Source organism: Hoplias malabaricus, chromosome 3, assembly GCF_029633855.1.
Source record: "Hoplias malabaricus isolate fHopMal1 chromosome 3, fHopMal1.hap1, whole genome shotgun sequence".
NCBI lineage: Eukaryota > Metazoa > Chordata > Actinopteri > Characiformes > Erythrinidae > Hoplias > Hoplias malabaricus.
In genome coordinates, this window is record NC_089802.1 from 14,465,395 (window position 1) to 14,487,894 (window position 22,500).

A 22,500-nucleotide genomic window follows, 5' to 3' on the forward strand; every position below is an offset into this window, starting at 1 on the left:
GGAAACAAATGAGTTACAGTCTCTGGTCAGTGGTTGGCAGTGTTTAAAACCTCCAGCAGCACTGCTGTGTCTGATCCACTTGTACCAGTTTAGAAAATGTTAGGTGGCTATAATGGTATGGTTGACTGACACATATTTTGAGCCTCTTATTAATTGCCATGTCAAAGTTCACTTTAAGGCACTTTTGTTCCTTACTGGGGACTGGGACATAAATGGTACATTTTAATATATAACATGTTTTAATATTACATCAAACTGCTCTATTAAAAATTCTCACTTCTAAATGCCAAACAAAACCAAATATCCAAAAAATGAACTAATCTCAAAACTATTAAAAAAATCTTTTTTTGGGAAAATTTGGAGAATTCCTTTAAAAACTAAACTGAACATAATGAAGCAATGAGTTTCTTTTTTTCCCATTTGTCTTGAGACTTAATTAGGCCCCTTTAAGTTATTTCATTTATCTTGTTTAAAGGGGTCTTTGTCTCTTTTAGCTGAGGCTTACATTTGGGATTTTAGAAGATCAGTGATGGCTGAAAACTCAATGGCACTATCATTACCAAACCAATTAGTACTTTGTCCCATTAAGAGCGCTATCGTCTTTCCAACTATTATTTATCTTCTTTTCTCTGTTTCTTCCTTCTGACTTCAGCGTATCCCAGTAAGACGGAGGGGTAGTTTCCCCTCCTCTTCTGAGCTGTAAGCTTGGAGCAGGTGTTCCAGAGGATCCATGTTCTCTCAATGCAGGGAAACTCCTCCTTCCTCACTTCCCTGATTAGAATTGCTGCCCTCTCCTTTGGGACGCAGCGATTTGAACATATTTTATTTAACTGCTTTTGAAAAAAAGCTAATATTCAGCAGCTGTGATCTACAGCAGAATTACAATTTTCAGGGTCAAGGAGGGTTTCTGATACAAGGAGAATTGGGTACAATTGCTGTTAGAAACAGAAAAGAAAGGAATCCGTAGTGAAAGGAGAAAAAGGGGAGGAAAAAAACCCTCACGAGTTGTCTTTAAAAATAAATGAGAAAATCGGTAATCCCAGAGTCACTGCATGGGAAAAGGAAAATCAATACCTTCTCTCAATTCACCTGGGCCTTCAACAATCCTTGAAATGAACAAAAGTTGTGAATTTTGTTGCCAATATCATACATCTCTCTCAGAACACTCGGCCAGTGCCATCTTTAAAATATAAACTTGTGAGCGCAAGCTGTGGAAGCTCTAGATGAGTGTGTGTGTGTGTGTGTGTGTGTGTAGGTCAGGATGATGTGTTTTGCAGAAACAACAAAACTAAGAAGCCAGTGAAGCCCAAACTGTTTCTTTATTCTGTAAAACTAACCTCACTCTTGTTTTTTTTAATTAATTTTTTTTTAATTCGACGACCAGTGTGTGCCTTTCATAATAGGGACGCATTGCCAAAGAAGAAAAGTAGGACATCATATGGATTTTGTAACCTTTGAACCATCCATTCAATTGAACCAGCCAATTGACCCCGTGTGCCAACCTGCAGGGACACCCCCGTCCTTCCTCCATCTCCGCACACCTCCACTTCCTGCCCTGGGAGAATGAACGCCACACCAATGCTGCCATTGGATGTATGATCATGAATATTTAATCTAGTCCCTCATCTAAGGAGGAGGTATCGCAGAGGGTGACTGGAAGATAGAGGTGGGGGGAAAATCAAGGAGGGAGCTAGTGATGTGCCCTTTTCCAGGCATGGCGTGAGACAATGAAACACACACACACACACACACTTGGTGTTGGAGGTTTTCACACAGCCTGTTGTTTATGGAGGACCATCATGCATAAGACATACTCACAATCCAGTGCCCTCCCCCTTCTCTGCTCCCAGGCCCCATTTCCATGAGGACGTGCTAAGCGAAGCCCCCCCAGTTCATTAGCGCGCTCTTCAGTAGCCTGTCATGGAGGATGTGCTCCATCAAAGCTGATTGACTCCCGTTTTCCAGAGAGATGTCGCGGGTTATCACCGAGCGCTCAGATCTCCTGCTACGGGGAACATGAATGGCAGGCTGCCTTTTGAAGGCAGCGATTTTCCACTGATGCCTCCCAGTTGGAAATTTAGAATCTTGTCTGGTAAGACACCATATGCAAAGTAAATTATGCCATATATCTCAACAGTCAGGCCAAGGTGTTTATCACCTGAGCTGATTGATCAGTGCACCTCTTCTTCACTCCCCCAACTCCAGCCTCCCTCAGTACTGCCCAGATGGACCTGCAAGTCTGTAAGTCGTATAAAAAATGCCCCATACCACAGACACATTGTGTATGAACAGATGCTTTGTACCGAGCTGTCACATCTAAACACATACGGTTTAAAGTATTTAGTGTGACCTCTGCCTTGATTATAGCTTTCCTTTATTTCGGGACATTAGCACATTCTACAGGGATGTTTTTCTAGACCTGCAAGTTCTGTTCTAGAAGCTGGTTGCACTTTCAGTGATGATAAAGTCCAGGGCCAAGGGTGATACCAGCAGCTTCTTTGTTTTGATTTTTTTAGACTATTTTCTTTTTTATATTTAATAAAGGCTTGAGAGCTGCACATCTTTTCAGACCAAAGAAAGGACAGGAACACTTGTTTTTCTTGTAGCTGTCAAATATGAAAGTTTCAACATTTTTAAAAATAGATTATCATAATATATTTAAATTTTTTATTATTATTTTTGATATTTCAGTTTTTCCCATTTATTTGCATATGAATCTTCTGATAACTGTATGTTCAGAAAGCTTTTACTTTCTCCACTAAAGTTATCATTTGGGAGATATTGTTAGTGTTATTATGTGTTGTTAGGACAGTGATGACCTGCAGCTCTACAGTTCTGAGAGCAGGGAAGAGTGCTACAGTAGAATAACACAGAGGGCAGAGTAGGTCAGTGAGGTAGAAGGGCAAAGAGCGCCTGGAAATGAAGAGTGTGTTTAGAGTGTGAGATATGGGTCAGTCTTGCCTCTTTTTGTTCACTGTGTAGCAGTGGAGTGCCTACACACTCACACACACACACTCCAGCAGCGCAGTGGGGTACAGGAGACAAAGGGAGTGAGTGAAAAGCGCACGGCTGGTGTTTGACTGCGGTTGTAGCTGCAGGTTAAAAAGCATAAACGGCACAGTGTTTGTGCTCTTTCCTCCCGATCCGTCTCCTTTCGAAGCGCCAACCTGCAATACGAGTTCAAAAGGCACAACACGGAGAAGCACGCTTGACATGACACAATACAGCTAAACGGCAGGCCTAATGAACGGCGAAAAACCACGCGCTGGTGTTGAAATGCAATACTGATTTTAATGACTGTGTTACAACCAGACAAGCACTCAGCACATCTACACAGATCACAATCCATACAAGTCACTGACAAACCAAAGCAAAGAAAGAATCAGAACAGTAGTCCCACTAATAGAGAAGGATGGATCTGATCAGTAGGACGCCTGTGGCCAGATGCCAGCGCGCACACGCACAAAATCACATCAGGCACGTGATCACAGCAAACACAATGTCAGATCCACGGCTCTAACTGATAGACATTTACTATGGGAGGGACCCACCAGGAGAAAACCTTATCGATTCCATGTTGACCCCATTCAGCCTTCAGCAAACAATTAGGACACCATCAGATTAGGGGTACATGACAATATCTTATTGCATTATGACAAATTAGGCTCAATATGCATTTCTGAGTATATCATAGACATTGCTAGGACTTAAATAGTAAAGATCAGCTGCATTTTACATAAGATGTGCATAATTAGGCCTTTGTAACATGATTAATTACATTACAGCATATGACATTTTGAATTTAGCTTTGAGAGCATTAATACACTTTGAGGATTTTCTCTGCTATTCCGACTTTTCAAAACCCAATCTCATGCATATCGTGTATTGTGGAACATCATTCCTCAGGAATCCTTCAGGAATTATATTGGAATTGGCAAATAATCCAAAACACAGTCTGCTTAACAGGAGTTGTGTTATAAAACAGGTTCATAAGCTGCTTCACATTAGTATATGATATTTCATGTCAACATTTGAGGATATATTCATTGCACTCTGGAACAGCAGAACATATTTATGACACTGAAATTTAGTCCCAATCTCTACATTTCATTTATATGCACTGGAAATGGGAAATCTGTAAACCGATAATATCAGATATTGACATCAGCCCATACTTTACACATCCCTAATATTTAGTCATACCGCCCACCCGTGTCCTGTGCATTTGTACACAATTATACACAACAGTTTGGATAGGAAGTAATAAAAAGGCCATTCTACACTGTGCTTGTAAAGAGAAGACATCTATGCTTCTGCTCACCACAGGAGTCCTAACACACAAAAACACACACACCACACACACACAGGGCTGTTTTCACTGGCACTTTCTGAGCTATGTCATCATGAGTATGGGGATGTGGACATATTTCGTATAGGCAGAGCGACATGAGCGAGATTGCTCTATAGATGAAACATGGACCACCCATTGCGTTCACACTGTTGGGAGTGTTTATCCATTTACTAACATCATCTGATAGCAGTAGCCAACACACACGCACAAATACACTTGGTAAAATCAGTACCACAGACGTGTTCTACAGCACTGATATGATGCAGGTCAGAAGGGGTGCTTTAAAACGTAAATGGATAATGTATAAATAAAAAACCTTTCTAATGTTCTGTGTGTCATCATTAACAATGTAAAGTTCTGTAATTTGTCCAGGTGTGTGCTTCAATGTTCTGGTAAATAAAAAAAGCTCACTGTGATACATCTCACTGTGGACAGCTGTGGACAAAGAAGTGTGGGTGCCCACCGTGATCACAGCTCAACTGTAGGCGTCCATCTTACTTCTAGGCTGTGTGGCAGTAGCGGCTAATCAGTGTCCCTCTCTGGGCGGGCTGAGGGGCCCTGCAAGCTGAAGTCACTACGGTGGCTAACGTCAAATTCGATGAAAAATTAAAGTTGCTCTGTACCTGCAGTTATTGTGGCCCCTTGGAATAAGATATAACCTATTTGTGACATGTTTTCATCCTTCTTCCATAGAAGACACAACACGCAACCAAATCAGGCATAGAGAGGAGGGCTAATGAATAATCTATTTCATATTCCAAAGGCCCTGCTGCTTAAAGAGGCAGAGAGAGAGAGAGAGAGAGAGAGAGCAAAAGGGAAGGAGGGAGGGAGAGATGAGCGGTAGAGAGGAGGCAGGGAAAAAAGAGAGGGATGGTAAAAAGAAAAAAGAGTGAGAAAGAGAGAAACAGAGAGAGAGAGAGAGAGAGAGAGAGAGAGAGAGAGAGAAAGGTGAAGGGGGGGGGGATAGATGCAGCAGATGATACCGCCAGCCTGCCAAGGTATCACATGACAAGGCTAATGTTTAAATAATAAAATAGGGGATATAAACAAATCATTAGCCCCCCCCCCCCCCCCAACAGTTGTTTAATGCAATTTCTTAATGAACATAATAGCCAGGACTAATAATGAAAGAAAATAAAAACATCTAAACGGGGCCCAACTTGTCGCCAGTGCTCAATTATTTCCTTGTCAAGTTGTTATGATTTAATGAGCCCCAGTGGGACTGACGGCTGTCAGTCAGTTCTGACTTTTTGACACCATTACAACTTCAAATAGAGCCGCAGCCACGCTGCCTTCCACCAGCCACACACTACTGAAAGGATCTGACAGGCTGCGCGCGCGTGCGAGAGAGAGGGAGAGAGAGAGAGAGAGTGTGTGTGTGCGAGAGAGAGAGAGAGAAACACAAAGACACACACACAGTCAGCGAAATGAGCGCACACACAGAGTTAGCAAGACACACACCGACAGAGTCGGCACACATACATAGCTGGCAAAATACATTCAGGAGCAGCAGTGGTACACACATAGGTATGGGAGCTAAGCATTCTCCTATACATACGCACACATATTCATAGACTTTTATTCATAGGGGAGTTTTGCAGGGAGAATTTAAAGGGCCAAACCAGTGGCAAGGTGATCACAAACAGAGAAGGTGCAGAGGCATAGTCCCATCTTGATTGAAAAAACTCAATCACCCAGGTCATTATCTGATGAGGTTTGTCAAACTGGCAGGATTTCGCCCCTCCTCATCCTCCTCTCTCTTTTTTTTCCCGTTCATTTATTCCTCAACTTAATGATAACTCTCGACGGGTTGGCCCCACATGGGACGGACAGAGACGCACTATTTTGTTGGCCATTAATTTGGCGCTTTGAAGCCAGAACTGTGAAGCGGAGGCAGAGAAAGCCCCCCACCACGCTGCTTCCAAAATAAGACAATCCACCCGGCCTGAAACAGAATACCAAATGCCCTCTGTCTGTCTGTCTGTCCATCAGGCCCTCAGCCAGAGGAGAGAATGTGTGCATGTGTGGGAGAGAGAGTGAGAGTGAGAGAGAGAGAGAGACAGCCTTGCAGGAATAATGAATACAATATGAAAAGGTGTGCACTGTGTGTGAGTCTTATAAATGTGAACAGTGTATGTGTAGTATATATGACCTACGTAAAACCGCAGCACCTCTGGTTGCTGAGCCTGCACCATATCCTGAACATACAGAACATAGCGTAAACAAATGCACACCACGTGCACAAACTTTACGAAAGCAATCAAACTAAACAAATACATTGAATAAAAAGGTTGTTTACCATCATTTTGTTGGCTAATACATTTACAGGTGACTTAATATTAGGAAACATTTTATCTGAAGGCTGTGTCTTTAAAAACGTCACAATAGAATCATTGAATAACATGTATAACATGGTACGTGAAAATGTATTAAAAAACTTAAGCCAGTATTTGCAAGACTTTATAAGTGTTTTATAAGTTTTATGAAACACATTATGAAAGCCTTGATATTTTTTCGTTGGACATTTTAAGAAACTAGCACGCATTTCTTGACATTTACAAAATGATGTACTCCAACTTTAATTTATATGTTGCTCAATTCAAAATCAGTGCTTGTTTGTTTTTCTCCAAAAATTCCAGTATTTTAGCATAAAAACTCCGCAAAACTGTTCTAAATGATACAAATGTTGATCTCTTTAGTTTAGTCAATATATCATATGTACTTAAATATGCTAAAAATATTCGTATTCGTACACGTATTGGTTCATTAGTGTATTCGTCGGTGCTCATGCATGTATTCTGATGCCCCCGTGTATGTAACACTGAGATAAAATGTAACCAAATATTAATCATCTCTTTCATCATTCATCATTTCAGATAAGACTTCATTGATCCAGAAGGTCATTTCTGAGTTGGTCCGAAAAACAGAAATCGAAAATAAAAATCCAAACTGCCAATGATGTATGGTGAGGTTTTTTATATTACAGAAAATTAATACAGTCATCAGTATCACTAAAATCAATGTCAAATTCACTGAAAGAGGGAAAACACATCAATACAATAACCACCTAGATGAAATAAATACAGATAACCGTTCACATTAGTAGTCTGTGTGTGCATGCTATCGAATGTTTATTCCATACATCATTAGTAAAGCTATGAGTGGCCACAGGTTTGGAAGTGGTCCTGCTGCTTAGCCCGAACACATATGAGGCCTTTATTGACCTTAGAGGAACAGCGTGAGAAGCTACTAATCCTGGATGAAGCGCAACTGAGAGGCGTATGTGTGTCTGCTGCTAAAGGCATTGACCTTTGGGCTGTGTGTAGTGTGTGATTCTGCACCGTGTGCTAAGTGCTGCTGCACTGGGGGCCTGACCAAGGCCCCTTCTGCACACGTCACACACCCAGGAGACTACTCTCACAGACAAGCGCACACACACAAACACACGTGTATAAAGATGGAATCTGAACATAATTATGAATTAAAGGAAAAATAATCCTATGATAAAACAACAGGTCTCAACAACGACAGACACGCCGTTTTTGGTGTTACTTCCACCACACAAGTCTTGATGTTCAGACATCTAAAAACGGTCAGTCTATAGGGAAATGCCATGCAAAAGAGGCTGGAAGGGTAAAAGTTCTAGTAGTATAAACATAAATGGGGTAGAGAGCATACCCAGGTTTAGCTCTGCTCTGGAAGGGAGAGAGAGCAGAGGAGATCACCTGTCACTGCCCACCAGGAATGATTCATGTGAACAATTTGTCCTAATTACTCCAGCCCGCTTTTGTCGCTATTAATCACACACGCGCACACACACACAGGACCAGTCAGCAGAGATCAGTGCCCTCGCAGATTGAAATAGATGGCCAGGACGATGGTGAGGAGGATGATGGCGCCCAGGATGAAGACCAGGATCCGATTCTGAATGATCCTGCGTACACACAGAGACAAACAGAGAGAACATTTTAATGCAAACACAAGCATTCTTCAATTAAACATTGTCACTGCTGACATGCAATGCAACCAGCACAATTAATGCTATGATTATGATAAAGTGTATGATGCCTGTATATTAAGCTTATAGCTATTTATCTTGGTTCAATTTCCATATATTAGCCTTTAATCTTTCAGTAAAACACAAAAACATACACAGAAGATTTGTAGGAACTTATACAATTGTCTCAGGACTCTCAATCCACAATGAAACCTAAAATGTAAAATGACTCTAACACAAACAAACAAACAAACAAACAAACAAATCAAATCCCATTTTATGATGACCTGCTAAGGAGAGAAATCTGGAGAGAAATCTCTGTGTTCATTGCTGTTTAGCAATGTCTTTTTCCTCATTGTTATTATTTTATATAAGATTTTTTTCCATTCTTGCATACAAAATATTAAGACAAGCATGGACAGCAGACTGCTCAGCAGGGCTCTTCTACTTGAAATAAAAGGCAGATATCATTATGACTTGCATCACTTCAGAGGGCACTCAAATATTCAGAAAATTCAGAAACTGCCCTGACCCCCATAAGTCAGTTCAAAGTTTTTCTAGCATCTGCAGCATGTTTTCGAATATAATAAAAGAATGTGAAATTACTGAAGAGAGAGAAAAAAACTAAATTCAAATTCCCTGCTGTCAACTAGTCCAACTTTAAAAAAGACTGATATAAGAAAAAGGTGGTGTGGCGCTTGGGGCGGGGAGTGGGGGACAAACAGTCGGGACCCCAGGGTGGGTCTCTGGTGGCGGCTCGTGCCCCCGTCACTCCTGATAAATGACAGAATTATCCCATGTGCTGACATGTGGAGAGAACAGGGCCAGTGTCCACTGCACCAAACAGGAGATGAATAACCTGCACCCTCCCCATTCATCACCACTGCAGCCGACCAGCACCCCGTCCTGCCCCGCACACATGCACACGTACACACCCCAACGCACAGTCACAACCTCTACTGCACTTCTGCAACTGTATTTACTAATAACACCCACAATGCCTTTGTCTAAGGATTAGTGAATAGGTCGTCTTTATTAGGGCTTGACTGATTAGAACGTGTGGTCACTGATAACTGGATTTTGACTACGAACAATCCATTACAATTTTCATTCCTCAAGTAAAACATTTCTCAAAATGCTACACCTTAAATTTTCCTCCTAATTCTTTGCTTTTATGTGTTTCAATTATTTCATTTTCGTGAGTTGGTGCACTGTAGATACTTTGGTCAAGACGGTGTTTTGTTCTGAATATCACAAGCACAACATAAATTCATAGAAATTATTGTCAAATGGTCCCTTTAAGTTTATACCTGTATAAAGTGTTTTAAATGTACAATTCTCCCCATAATAGAAGAAAAATTCATTTTCGTTTAATATACTGGCAACTTATAAATACTGCTCTTTCATTGGAACTGATGATACTGATAAAACTGAGAAACCTTAACATCACAGGTTTAAGATGCGATAAGATGAAACAGCTACCTGTACATGTTTGTACTCCTGAGATGCTCTCTACATGTGCAACAAACAATCATCCTCTGCGTACATATTAAATTATCATATGAGAAATATACTGAGCTCCATAACTGCAGCAGATCTCAGGCCAGTTGATAAAGAACTGTCCAGATCATTGTTGCTAGACTCCACAGCCCAGGGCCACAAAATATATAAGTGAGCTACAACTATAGGAGTGTTAATGAATGAGTTATAATACATAGGAGTGTATGGGCACAACAGCGGAAGGTTACAGAGAATGCATTCACTTTAAGGGCAGGCTATTGCAGGCTTTTTAAAGCACTGTGATTGGTGGCAAGAGCTGAATAATCCCAGACATGTGCATAGAAGAGGACATTAATCAGGACTTGTTTAGCAAGGTCAGATCTCCCCCATGTCTCTTTAACAAACATTCATTATTTACACACAACACACACAGACAAAAAAGTAGTCCAGTGCAGAGGCCAGGGAGGATGTTATGTTAAGAAGGCCGCTGGTGCCTGATGCTGGAATGGAGAGCAGGGGGAGGTCATGGGTTTAAATTAGTTACTACTGATAAACGCGAGTTACAGATGATTTATGAATATTTAACTGGAAATGTTCTGTATTGATGTATTGTACTGTACAGCACGGAGAAGCCTATAAATTAACATATAGAATTCCTAGTTTTTCTATAAGTAGTGATTACATCCCAAAACATTTAAAGCATTCAAATAAAATCTCCAAACTATTTTTCTGGTGAGGAGTGTATAATATTAACGTCTATATTATGTATGTAGGAGCTGTGAAGATTAGACTGTGCGGTGTACAGCATCAAAGGAGTGAAAAGGAGAGGGGTGTGTGTGTATGCTTTCCTCCCTCTCCACGTGGCCATCTGTGGGAGTGGTAGTAGTAGTGGCTGAGCGGTGGAGCTGTAGGGGCTGCCAGCAGTAATGTAGATGAATATGGTTTTGGTGGGGTTTGTGTGACAGGGCACTGAAAGGGGGAGGAGAGGCCCCAGGCGCTCAGGGGCCACTCATCACTCACTCCAGCCACGTTTCCCCTCTCTTTAACTGTTTAACATCTCAGCCGGCACGGAGCACAGCACACTCGCTCACAACTCTGGTGGAGAGCCCAGCTATTTACGGAGAGCAGAAGAGCACTTTGGTTTCATGTACATATATACATAGTCATTCTGTCCATTATGGCCATGTGTCAGTGGCTTTGAGTCGTGCTACTACCGTGGACGTGGCTATCCACATCTAAAGCTGGACCTTTAGTGCAGTCTGAATAACAGAAGAGGTGCAAACAATGTGTTGATCTAAACACAGACATTCAAACGGACTGATTTTTGATAATTCACAGTTAAATATGTTCTCATACTGTTGTTCTCATACAGTTCCACACATATTTGTCCAGTACAGTGTGTTTTTGAAAAAGCAAACAAATAAAGCTCTGATTAGAATGTATTTATAAAATGATTTTCTAAAGAATAACAATTTTAATAATTAAAAAAATAATAAATTCCATGATAAACGCTACAATAGACTGGGTGTTGAAAAACTATACATTTCTCTATAAACAAACCTAAATTTCAAATATATTTTGCTGAATTTATTTATATAAAATATAAATGAGAATGACTTGCACAAATCGGTATTTGCAAATGAATCAAAAACGCTGACATTAATAACATGCCTCATGAATATAACACACATACAGACTTCATCCAAAGACGTTACTTTGGCACTGATATTTGGTATTGAATGACAGAACTTTTCTATATTTGGAAGTGTTGACTCCATACCACAGAAGTGCTGAGATCTGATACCTATCCCTTGTGACTAGACGTCTAAAGAATTCTCTAACAAATAACAATTGGACAGAATTGTGAGGTTAGAGATCACACCCCATACTGAATATTTGAGAGCCAGAGGTAGAGGGTGAGATGGAGACTCTGGAAAGGCCTGGCGGTGTCTGGGGTCTGATGGAGGCTCTATCCTGTGTTGAGCCATGGCCAAAAAAGAACAGAGCACAAGCAGAAGCCATCAAACCGCATCCATCCTCTCCGTCTGACACATGACAGAGGGTTGGGGGGGAAACTGCTTGTGCTGTCACAGCTCACAGCTCAGGGGGAGCCTTACACACTCCTCACACACACACACACACACACGCATAGACCAGCACACATGAGCATACACATGCACACACACATACTTTCACTGAGCATGAGGAGGTACGTTACACGTCCTACATGGAGCCAGGCACAGTGAACCGCAATCGCAGACAAGTGTGTCAGTGCCGCTCTCGCCAAAATAACTCCTTCCAAAAGAAGCAGCCAAAATTATACTGAGTCAATGGGTTAAGAACATTGCCCTAACCTCAAAAAGCAGAGAGAGTGAGGCCAGACGAGAGAGAGAGAGAGAGAGAGAGAGAGAGAGAAGGAAAGGTCCGTTTATCAGGGGAGGAGGTGGAGGAGAGCTTCCTTGGAGACAGATGAAAATAATGAGGACTTTTCTGTCAGGAAAGATTTACAAAATCGTACTTGTGTTATTAAAATTTAAAATCTTTTTTTCCCCTCTCTCCCTCTCTCTCTTTCTCTCTCTCTCTCCATCTCTCTCTTTCCCTTGCTCGCTCTCTCAGTTCTACTTATTAGCAGCTCTAATGAGGACAGTGATACACCTCTACAGTGGAGGGGTGGGGTGGGGGGGTCTCCCCCAAGCCAAAACCATTCATTCACCAATAACACCCCTGCCCCCAACAGCCTACTGGGCACAAACTATATACCTACCATGCTTTGAAACACACACACACACACACACACACACACACATATATATATATATGCTCTGAAAAAGGCCATGAACACAGCTTTTTCTAGTCTAGGCCTATAAAACAAAAATCAATCGCTGTCTGACCCTCTCTGTATTTTCCTCAAGCAGGGACTCCACAGCTCTTGAGCAAAAGGGAGAAAAGGGAAAGGTGGGAAAGAGGAGAAAGAGTGAAAGAGGTAGATAGATAGATATAGACAGAGAGAGAGAAAGAGAGAGACAGACAGACAGACGTACTGCCTGCACGATCAATGTGTTCACTAATGGTTTGACTGATGGACATCGTGCTCTGTGTGTTCTGTAAAAAGTTGGGGGGCCGGAACTGCTGCTGCTTTTGAGTGTGTGATCACAAACTAAGAAAGATAAATGTTTTATCAGCTGCTCTGTATACACGGCCGTGTCAAAGAAGACTTTACACAGCCTTAGCCACAGACGCTTCTAGAACACACGCTTGTGCAGTAAACGCCATGAAAAACAAGGAAGACGAAAAGGTTTGCTTTCAACTTCTCACGGAGCCACACAGACAGAGCCTGTTGTTACTGTAGCCTTGATTGGTAAATGTGAAGGCGTGCTAGTGTCTGACATAATCAAATAACAGGTGACTGCTGGATATGTATGCTCTTCACTTCTACAGCTTGAAATATTTGTCCAAACCTGGAGGTTCCTGACAGCTCTGACTGGGTTTGATTGTGTTGGGACGTGAGGTACTGCTTGAGGAACACATTCGTATCTCAGAGGACATTTATTTTATCTAATATCTAATATACTAATACTTTTCTTGATACCACATCACAATAAGACTAGCACTATCGTAGAAGCATCAGATGTTTGATGTGTTTCAGAGCCGTTTCAGGCAGATTGAGCTCAGATTAGTTTCAGACACGAAATTGATGCATTTCATGTCGGTTATCCACAGACTCTTAAGTTCTTACAAGTTTTGGACTAAAACTAGGAGATGTGGTTCCATTTTTTAATACATTTTGGGAGCTTGGGTCAGTTTTGAATTCAGTGTTGTGGTTCAAATTGTGTTCGGCCAGAATTTTGTTGCTCACAGGTCTGGTTTTCAAAATGTAATGTTGGGTTTGGATAATAACAGTCTCAGACTGTAAAAATTCAGACCAGAATCAAACTCCAGTCCACTACTTCCAAGGTTACTGGTGGTCCTACAAACCGGAGTAGAAGCACTGTTTCAACCATTGAAGCTTAATGGACACACAAACCCAGTCACACAGACTCATACACACATCCACTCACTACAGACTGCCAGGGGTAACGTTTAAAATGTGCCCTTTAATTGCATGTTATTTACTTAAAAGCACTTGACACCATGTAATTCCCCAAGGAGAAACAGTGCTTATGCCCTTCAGAGCATACTTTACCAGACACACACACACACACACACACTCTAACATTTGGCCTAGCTGTGTCTTAAAAGGCCAGTTAAACCAGGTTTATTAGTGTGATTATAGGGAAGTTGAGCTGGCTTTAGCCTCTGCTACATAACTCTTATCATAACTGTAGCACTCTGGGGCTAAGTGAAAGGAATCAAATGCTAACCGAGGAGCTACTGCTCCCCACATATGACACATGTGTTATAATTATCCAGATAAATTACATCACACGTATTATGACATATAAAATTAGTACTTCAAGAACACACCTGGACCATGAAACAACAATTATAGAGAGACTTCAAACAGCAGTGTATATTTACAGCAAAAAACTGCACAGTAACATTTCTTAACTTTATATCATCATCATTTATAAATATTTGATTGGTTTGATTTCTTCCACGTTTCATTTTCCCTCACAATACTGATCTTGAATGTCAGCTGTATTTCATCATAGAATTTACTGTTATTTTATTTTCAATAACCTCCTTAATGTATTTATATTTGCTTCATAGCATACAGACATATGCTACAAGAATAAATATACATTGTTTAATGTGCTGAGGAGAAAAACTAATCAGACTGCTGTTTTCTTATGAAATGCACCACGTTATACAAAATAACATTTTATACATTTATATTTTTAGATACATTTTAATTCATTAACCTGCAAACAATATTGGGAAGTTGGTCAAATATATATTGTAGAATAATATGACACATTTATATCAGGTATGCATGAAATTATAAAAAGGAAAAATATGATCACAAAAAAATTAATAGTGTGGCCAGTTACTAAAGATAAGCCTAGAGTTTATGAAGTAAGATAAACATAAAACCTAAAAACCAGATCTAGTTTCACACATGGCTAAAATAAAAAAATATATTTATTCAAACAGAATATATAGTAATGCAGTGGTTTTTGGGGGAAGAAGCCTCCTCCTACACAGCCTTTGACGGGCCAGTCACCATAAAAAGAATTTATACACAAAATAAAAATAAAAAAAGGAGCAAACAGAAGCAAATGATGTCTTGAAGACATGCAGCAGTCTACGTGTTTGGTTGTTCTCTTTATGAACCTCATGCTTGTACACACACACACACAAACACAGGACCAAGATCACTGCTCTACACACTCATGCATTTTTTATTATGCAGCTAACAATCTGACTAGCAGGCTAGACCGGGATTTAGACCCCTACCGGAGGAAGGAGGTAGGGAGGAAAAAGGGGGCTGTAGGGTTGGGGGTGTTTGGTAGTAAGGGGGGTGGGAGGTGGGGGTGAAAGAGGGACTGTTGAAAAAGAAAAGGCAGCAAGTGTGAAAATAGAGGGAGAAACACCTTGTTTGCAACACTTTCTGGAATGTTCAAGAACTTTTGCCTGCAGCACATTCTGGCAGCTGTAGTGTGTTGTCCCGGAGTGATGTCCGGGTGGCATTCTGATTTTTCTCTTATTTTTCTATATCCACAGATCACTCCCCTCACTGGCTGCCTGCCAACACACTAGCACTCTCTTTCTCTCTCTCTCTCTTTCTCTTTTTACTTTTGCCAGTCTCCCTCACTTGTTCTTTCCTTCTTTCTGCTTATGCCAGTCTCTTGATTTTTCTCTCTTGCTCCTTCAATATTCCCCCGCCCATGCTCTTTTCTTGCCCTTCTCTATGCTACTTTCCTCCCACCACTCTGTCTCTCTCGCTCTCACTCTCTGATGTTAAAAGCAGGGAGAGAGTGCATTTGCACCTGAAGAGCTAGCATTCTCTCTCTCTCTCTCTCTCTGTATCTCTTTCAGAGAGGGTAGGCCTGTGTTTCTCTGCAGCCAATCAGAAAGCAGTAAATATTATGTCTACAGTCCATGTTATGGCTGCAATATGCAGTGGCAGCAGTCAGCCTAGGTGTGTTAATCCTGCTTTACCTACACCCAGTGCTGAAAACTTCAGAACAAAACAAACCACTCACTGAGCCATTCTGTGTCCAGCCTGGATCTGCTTTCACACAACCGCAACGTAGCTGCTTTCTGGGCACAAACAAGAGCTTTGCACACACAGTCTTGTACAATTTCTTCTTTCTTTGCTGAACTTGTCAGTGAGCCCTGCTGAGTACACAGCATGTGGGCCGAGGTTGAATGCTGCCGAACTGTACGCAAACAAGTCTTCATCAGGCCAGAGACTTTTGCTCTGTTTGGAGAGATCTATCCTCCTCTCAAGGACCTGACTGGATAAATTCTCGAGGAACCCACCAATGCATGACAAATCTCAGGCTCATATGTTCCATCTACAGAATTAGATGGAGATTCTGATACTGACCATAAACTAAGATGGTCACAGCTACAAATATCATTGTTGTTTCTGTTAAAGTTTTATTTGAATTTTTTTTTGCATGTTGGTATGCAAATTAGTGGTGTGTACTGTGGCTAATAACTCACATAAGACCACTAAGCCTGGTCATGGGTAGGTTTATTTTGCTATGATATAAATTTAGGAGGATATTTTAATAACATTCTACCCGACCTAACCCGGAATCACTGGGCACAAGGCGGGAACACGCCCTGGAGGGGGCGCCAGTCCATCGCGGGCTGACACACACAAACTACTGCCGCCCATTTTTTTTTTAATAACATAACATTAGAAAAGCTTATACATAAATAGTATTTAAGATAACTCAGATAAAATATTCCAAAAAAGGTATTTTTAATTCTCTGCTGTGTACATGCACTTCTTACATTTCTATCAAATGACCGTTGCTTATAAAATAAGGTGAGATTTGGGTTTCAAGACTTAAGCATGACTAAAATGCATCACAATTATTTCACAGTATCTCAGGACATTTGTACACAGTGATGCACCAAAGTGACTAAACCTGTTCCAAAACTGAGCCTGAGTGTGAGTGATGCACTATGAAAATGGATGGGTAAAGGGAGCCGTGCATGTTGCTCCAGGTTAACTGAGAATACAACACCATTTATCCAAGTGAGATACATTACATTCTCACAATTTGGGCACTCTTTCGGATGCACACATGCCCAAAGAAAGAAAAACAAAACAAAACAAACAAAAAAAAAATTCAACGTCCACATTCCATGGGCGGAGCAGCTGGGGATTGTATTTCCAGCCTTGTTGAAAAGGGTGTAACACTAGCCATGGAACCATAGGCCTCGAAAACTATGATACACATAAATTTTTATTGTTTGTTCAGTATTGAAATCTCATTAGGACTCATAAATCAGTTGTGTGTGCTGGCTGCTAGCTTTCAGAAGGAGGAGATGGGGGGGTGGAAAGCTGAAGTTCAGCTTGGATGCTTTGCAACTTGTAGGCCAGACCTGGGGCAGTAGTTTATGATGTCTCAGTGTTGTGTTTCAGTCATACAATCTGGTTATATAGAGGGAGGGAGAGAGAGGGAAACTGGGAGATTTCATTTTCCCTTTTCAAATCCTTAGGGACTGTTTCGGTGGAAAAACTACGTTTACATTAATAAATGTTTAAATACACATTCATTTAAATAAATGTTTGAATTAATAAACACAAAGGAAGAAATCTGACTTTTATCTAAAACATGCCTTATTTGGTAACATTTTACCATTTATATTCAAATCACATGCATAATCACTGAATAATCTAAAATAAACACCAGTAATTGTTAGGAAATAATAAGTGTTTTTTTTGTAAGTAAGACATTTCAACTCAATTAAGGGCCTTTAAAGCGATAGACATTAGTTCTGTTTGATACACTTTTATGAAGCAAAGTTATATTACTTTAATTTAAATGAGTATTAGTTTGTCTTTGTCTTCATTTGTCCTTCGTACCGAAGCAGACAAAATGCAGACTTGATTTGGTTTCCCAGACAGGGATTAAGCTTAGTCATAATCATAATTCATAATCAAATCATAATTCAAAATGCTGTGTAGTCCAGCACTAGGCTTAATCCCTGCCTGGGAATCCATCCCATAGTGTTTTTACAAGCCTCAGTCTTGAAATTCCATTATGGGGGAATGATGTTTCAAAACAATGTTATAAGGTTTGCCGTTTTAAGGCCCTGATATCAGTTTCGTTCAATTCATAAAGCACCTTATATCATCTGTGGAAAGTATATTACCAAGCTGTCTATGGACAGAAGTACTGCTTTATACGTCAAATATTCCGAGCTTATGAATGTGCTATGAAGTCCCTATGCAGGTAGCTTTCAAAAACAGTGCAGCCACATATGCTTAATTCAAACTCTGAAAAAAATGATGTGCACTTAAAGTAGTTAGAAAACCATCTTGCGGTGACTCACTCTCCCAGCAGCGAGGAATAAAATTCTTCTGCCATTTTCAAATCTCTTCCATTTTGATAAAAAGCAAACTTGACATAATTGTTTTATGCTTTCATATTTGGCTTAGCTCTTTGCCAAAGCAATGTCTCTGCTGGAGCATTGTTGGTCCTGCATAAGAACTGCAGCTGAAGGCCAGAAATCCAGAGCAGAGGTAGAAATCTGTTGTTGGTTTATGTCTGTGTTTCTTTTTATTAAATTGTGTTTGTTTCCCTGTTAGGAAAGGTCTGTAAATGTTTGAGACAAATTCCCTCAGAGCCCTGCTCCTGTATCCTGTTTCCACTTCTATGGCCTGTTCATGTACTCTGCTGGAGAATGCAGGCAGGTCGAATGCATGCATGTGCACACACACACACACACACACACACACACACACACACACACTGCTGTTCGTATTAATAACATACAGAATTCCATTTGAATCCTTCACTGCTGTGACCAAATGTTCTTTATACATACTGTGAAATGAGTGCACAAATCCATCTCTAGCTGGGCTCTATTCTTTAGTCCGTAGAAGGTTTATTAATGAAAACAAAGTAAGACAGAGGGTACAGCAGGACTCTACACTGGCCGTGTGTCATGGCCTTGCTCTGAAACTGCTGCAGATGTAACTAATGCTTTCAACAAAACCCACTTGAAACAGAGCCTCTGTGGCAATGTACAGAAGCTGGAGATTTGTTCATTGTAAAGCCACATAATCAGGCTGTGAACCTAGAGCCTGAGCACAGTGCGGTGCTCATAATGTGTCCAAATATAAAGAGAATGGACTGAATAAAATCAGGTGACGGAGTCATCACAGCAGTGTTCACTGTGTGAGAGAAGGGGGAACGTTTCAGAGCCGTCTCCGCAAGCAACAAGCCCTCAAACAGGAATAAAAAAAAAGCACTTAATGGGGACAATGCCCTGGCCGTCCTTGCCCCAGTACAGCGGTGGAGTCATGAAGAGGAGTGTCAATCTGAAACCCACTGACTGTCCTTCATAACTCACCACACACAGACTGGCACCTGAGCAACAACAAAAACCTGCTTAATGAGCTCACTCTTTAAACACAGAGATAACACAGAGAGAGAGAGAGAGAGAGAGAGAGAGAGAGAGAGAGAAATGGGGTGAGAGAGGGATTAAGAGCAGAAAACAGCAAGAGAGCAATAAAAACAGAAACCACAGTGGAAAGAGAGAATAAAGAGAAAGAAAGACAAATAGAGAGAAAAAGAGTGGGAAAACAAGTGAATATAGAGAGAGAGATAAAGAGAGAAGTAGGAGAGGAAAGCAAGAAAAAGAGAAGAGCAAGGGCAAGAGATCTTTCCCTAGGCAATTTCAGTGGTTTGAATAGAGGACACCATAATGGAGAGAGAGAAAAGACGTACTTAAAGAAGGAAATAGAGACCTTGACTTCTGCCATCCCGCTGAGAGGATGGCAGTGTGTCGCTCTCTCTTATCCTCTCACTTGTTTACCTGTTATTGAGTCCTAATTATCCAGAGATATGTTCTGAGGGCAGTTAGGAGCTGTCAATCACGGGGGGAGCGTGAACTCAGTGGCAGAATGACGGACAATAAACTGAACACCGCAGCCTGTTTACCACATGTAAAATATGAAAGTGATAAATGAAGAATAAAAAAGCCCTCTGGTCATAGTATCTCATCTGCGGACCCGTCTCTCCCTCTCTGCTCGGCCGAGTCCATTCTACCTGTCCACTCCTTTTATTTCAACATCACTCTCGCCGCTGCAGATTCTGGAGAAACTTTCTTTTCTCCACACGGTCCCACTGCAGAACTAAAGAAAGGATAATGTCATTCTACATCCCTCGACTTGACACTACAAGGGAGGTTTTAGTCATTCTAAATAATCCATGCCACTCCATTAAAATTGCAGACCCTTCAAGCCTCCTCTTCACACCAATTCCACTGCTGAATCCTACACTGCAGAAAGGGGAGAGAGAGAGAGAGAGAGAGAGAGAGAGAGACTTCTATCCTGTAGCGGACATCAATTGGCAGAGAATATCAACCAACGCCAAGGTCTCACAGATTTAAATATGAATTTTGGTGACATACCCTTTAATAATGCTTGTTGCTAGTAGTTAAACTGTGGTCTTTATAAAGATGGCAGACCCTAGAGTGGCAATGACCAACAGCTCATTTCTCACTGATGAATGCAAATAATAAAATGTCGAAATGAAAAAAAATGCATTTAAATTTTAAACATTTAAAAACTAAACAAATAAATAAATAAAACCAAACAAAACAAACAATTTATTTGGGGTACTGTGACAAATAAATAAATAAATTTTCAGAGAACATCTGTCCTCATGCTACAATTTGTATTTTAATAAAATTCTATTTTAAATTCTACTGTCTACTAAAATACTTTCTCCTGTTTATATGAGTTGAATGTTGAATCATTCACACAACTAATAACTTCTGATAATGTGTGATAACTGACATTAAACCAGTCGGTAATGTACTGTATAAACAAATCAAGTGAAGCATTAAAATAAACCCTAGATTCTAAATAGGAAATATAAACCTAGTTTGGGTGATAGAATTGTTGGCTCCTTAATTTGCTATTTGTCACACCATTTTCATAATCACTTGGGCCCTGGTAGGGAAATATGGGGTGGGTGCAGGTGTGTGAGGGTTTTGAGTGACACTAATTCACTCATGATTACTCACTGCACTCCGCTGCAGTAGTGATTGAAACGCAGGCGGTTTGTTGCAATAACCGCGTTATTGACTTGTTGCTCCAGCTCCATTTGGTTATTGCCCTGGAGGCTTGGATCAATAGACTGAGCGCAGAATCTGACTAATCAGGCCCTGAAGCCTCTCAGGGTCAGGCTGCAGAAAACTCCAGAAAATCTATTCCATGTGAGTGTGTGAGAGAGAGAGAGAGAGGGAGAGAGAGAGGGGGAGAGAGAGAGAGAGAGATGTGGGGAAAGAGATAGAGAGAGATAAAGAAAGAACTTGGCTAGGAGGGGGGTCCTACAATCTTACTGACAGCTGTGTGAAATAATTGACAAAGATTGTTGTTCTGTTGTGTTTTGTCCTGAGCCATGAGAGAGAGAGAGGGGGGGGGGGGTGGGGAGAGGGAGAGAGAGAGAGGGAGAGAGACGGAGAGAGGGAGGGAGAGAGGGAGGGAGAGAGAGAGAGACAGAGAGACAGAGAGAGGGGAAGTACAGATAAACAGAAACAGACATATATAAATGGTTGTGTAAGAGAAAGATGCATAGTGTACACAGAAAAAAAAAAGTGATAGAAGGATGAAGGTGAGTGACAAGAAAGAGAGAGACAGAGGGGAGGTAGATATGAAGGTGAGAGAGAGAGAGAGAGAGAGAGAAAGAGAGAGAGATAAAGGTGGGCGTGAGATGCACTGTTGTGCTTTCAGGGTGCACTTTTCCTTCCTGTGCCTCAATCGCCTCCACCAGAGGTCAGAGGTCAGGGGGCACCGCTGCTGCTGGGGGACTTCACTGCAAACCGGAGTCAAAGAGGAAGTCAATCCATATTTGTGAAAAAATACATAATGAGTGGAAGAGTGCGCAAGTGAGATCTCTCTCTCTCTCTCTCTCCCTCCGGAGAGAACAAAGTAATGCATGCATGAGAGGCATATTCAAACGCCCTGGCTCTGAGAGGGCGCTAACAGGAGATAAGAGATGAGTCCACTGTCCGTGTTTGTGGTCTCGTATTCCTTGAGCTTAAGCAAGTCCTCCCTGTGATAGAGGAGCTCTCTCTAGCACCATACATGCACAATATCATACCCAGACTGAGGGACACTATGGAAAATTCATAAGGGAAAGACAATCAATAATTTATACCAAAGTCAAGCAGTAGGGTTTCTTCCCCCCGCTTACTGCTGCAGCACAGAGCTGGAGTGTATATCCAGACAGTGAAGGAAGAGAGGGGTAAGGGTAGTAGAATCTCAATGCGTTTTATGTTGCTCTCAGAAAGATATGGGGAAGAAAGGGAAAGAGAGATTGAGAGAGAAAGAGTTGAGTCGAGTTGGAGGGCTGTGACACAGACGGTCGCTCTTCTCGGTACTTCCTCTCTGAAACAAACACACACACTTCAGCCTCGTTTGTGCTGTTGTTCCACTTCGCTCTCTTTTTGCCTGTCGTTTTTCTCTGTGCCCTGCTGTCGGGGACGCTTTAGCTTAACACGGGCACTTTCC

General features: G+C 41.2%; 1 protein-coding gene across 4 annotated transcripts in view; it reads right to left on the reverse strand.

Moving 5' to 3' along the window:
• Positions 1-5,445: 5,445 nt before the first annotated feature.
• vti1a (vesicle transport through interaction with t-SNAREs 1A) overlaps positions 5,446-22,500 on the reverse strand; it is a 145,712-nt gene continuing 128,657 nt past the window's right edge. For all 4 annotated transcript variants that reach the window (XM_066664581.1, XM_066664583.1, XM_066664580.1 and 1 more), the window contains one exon: positions 5,446-8,285. In XM_066664581.1, the coding sequence (XP_066520678.1) occupies positions 8,192-8,285 (94 nt within the window). In that variant the 3' untranslated portion in view covers positions 5,446-8,191. The remainder of the gene's footprint in view (positions 8,286-22,500) is intronic.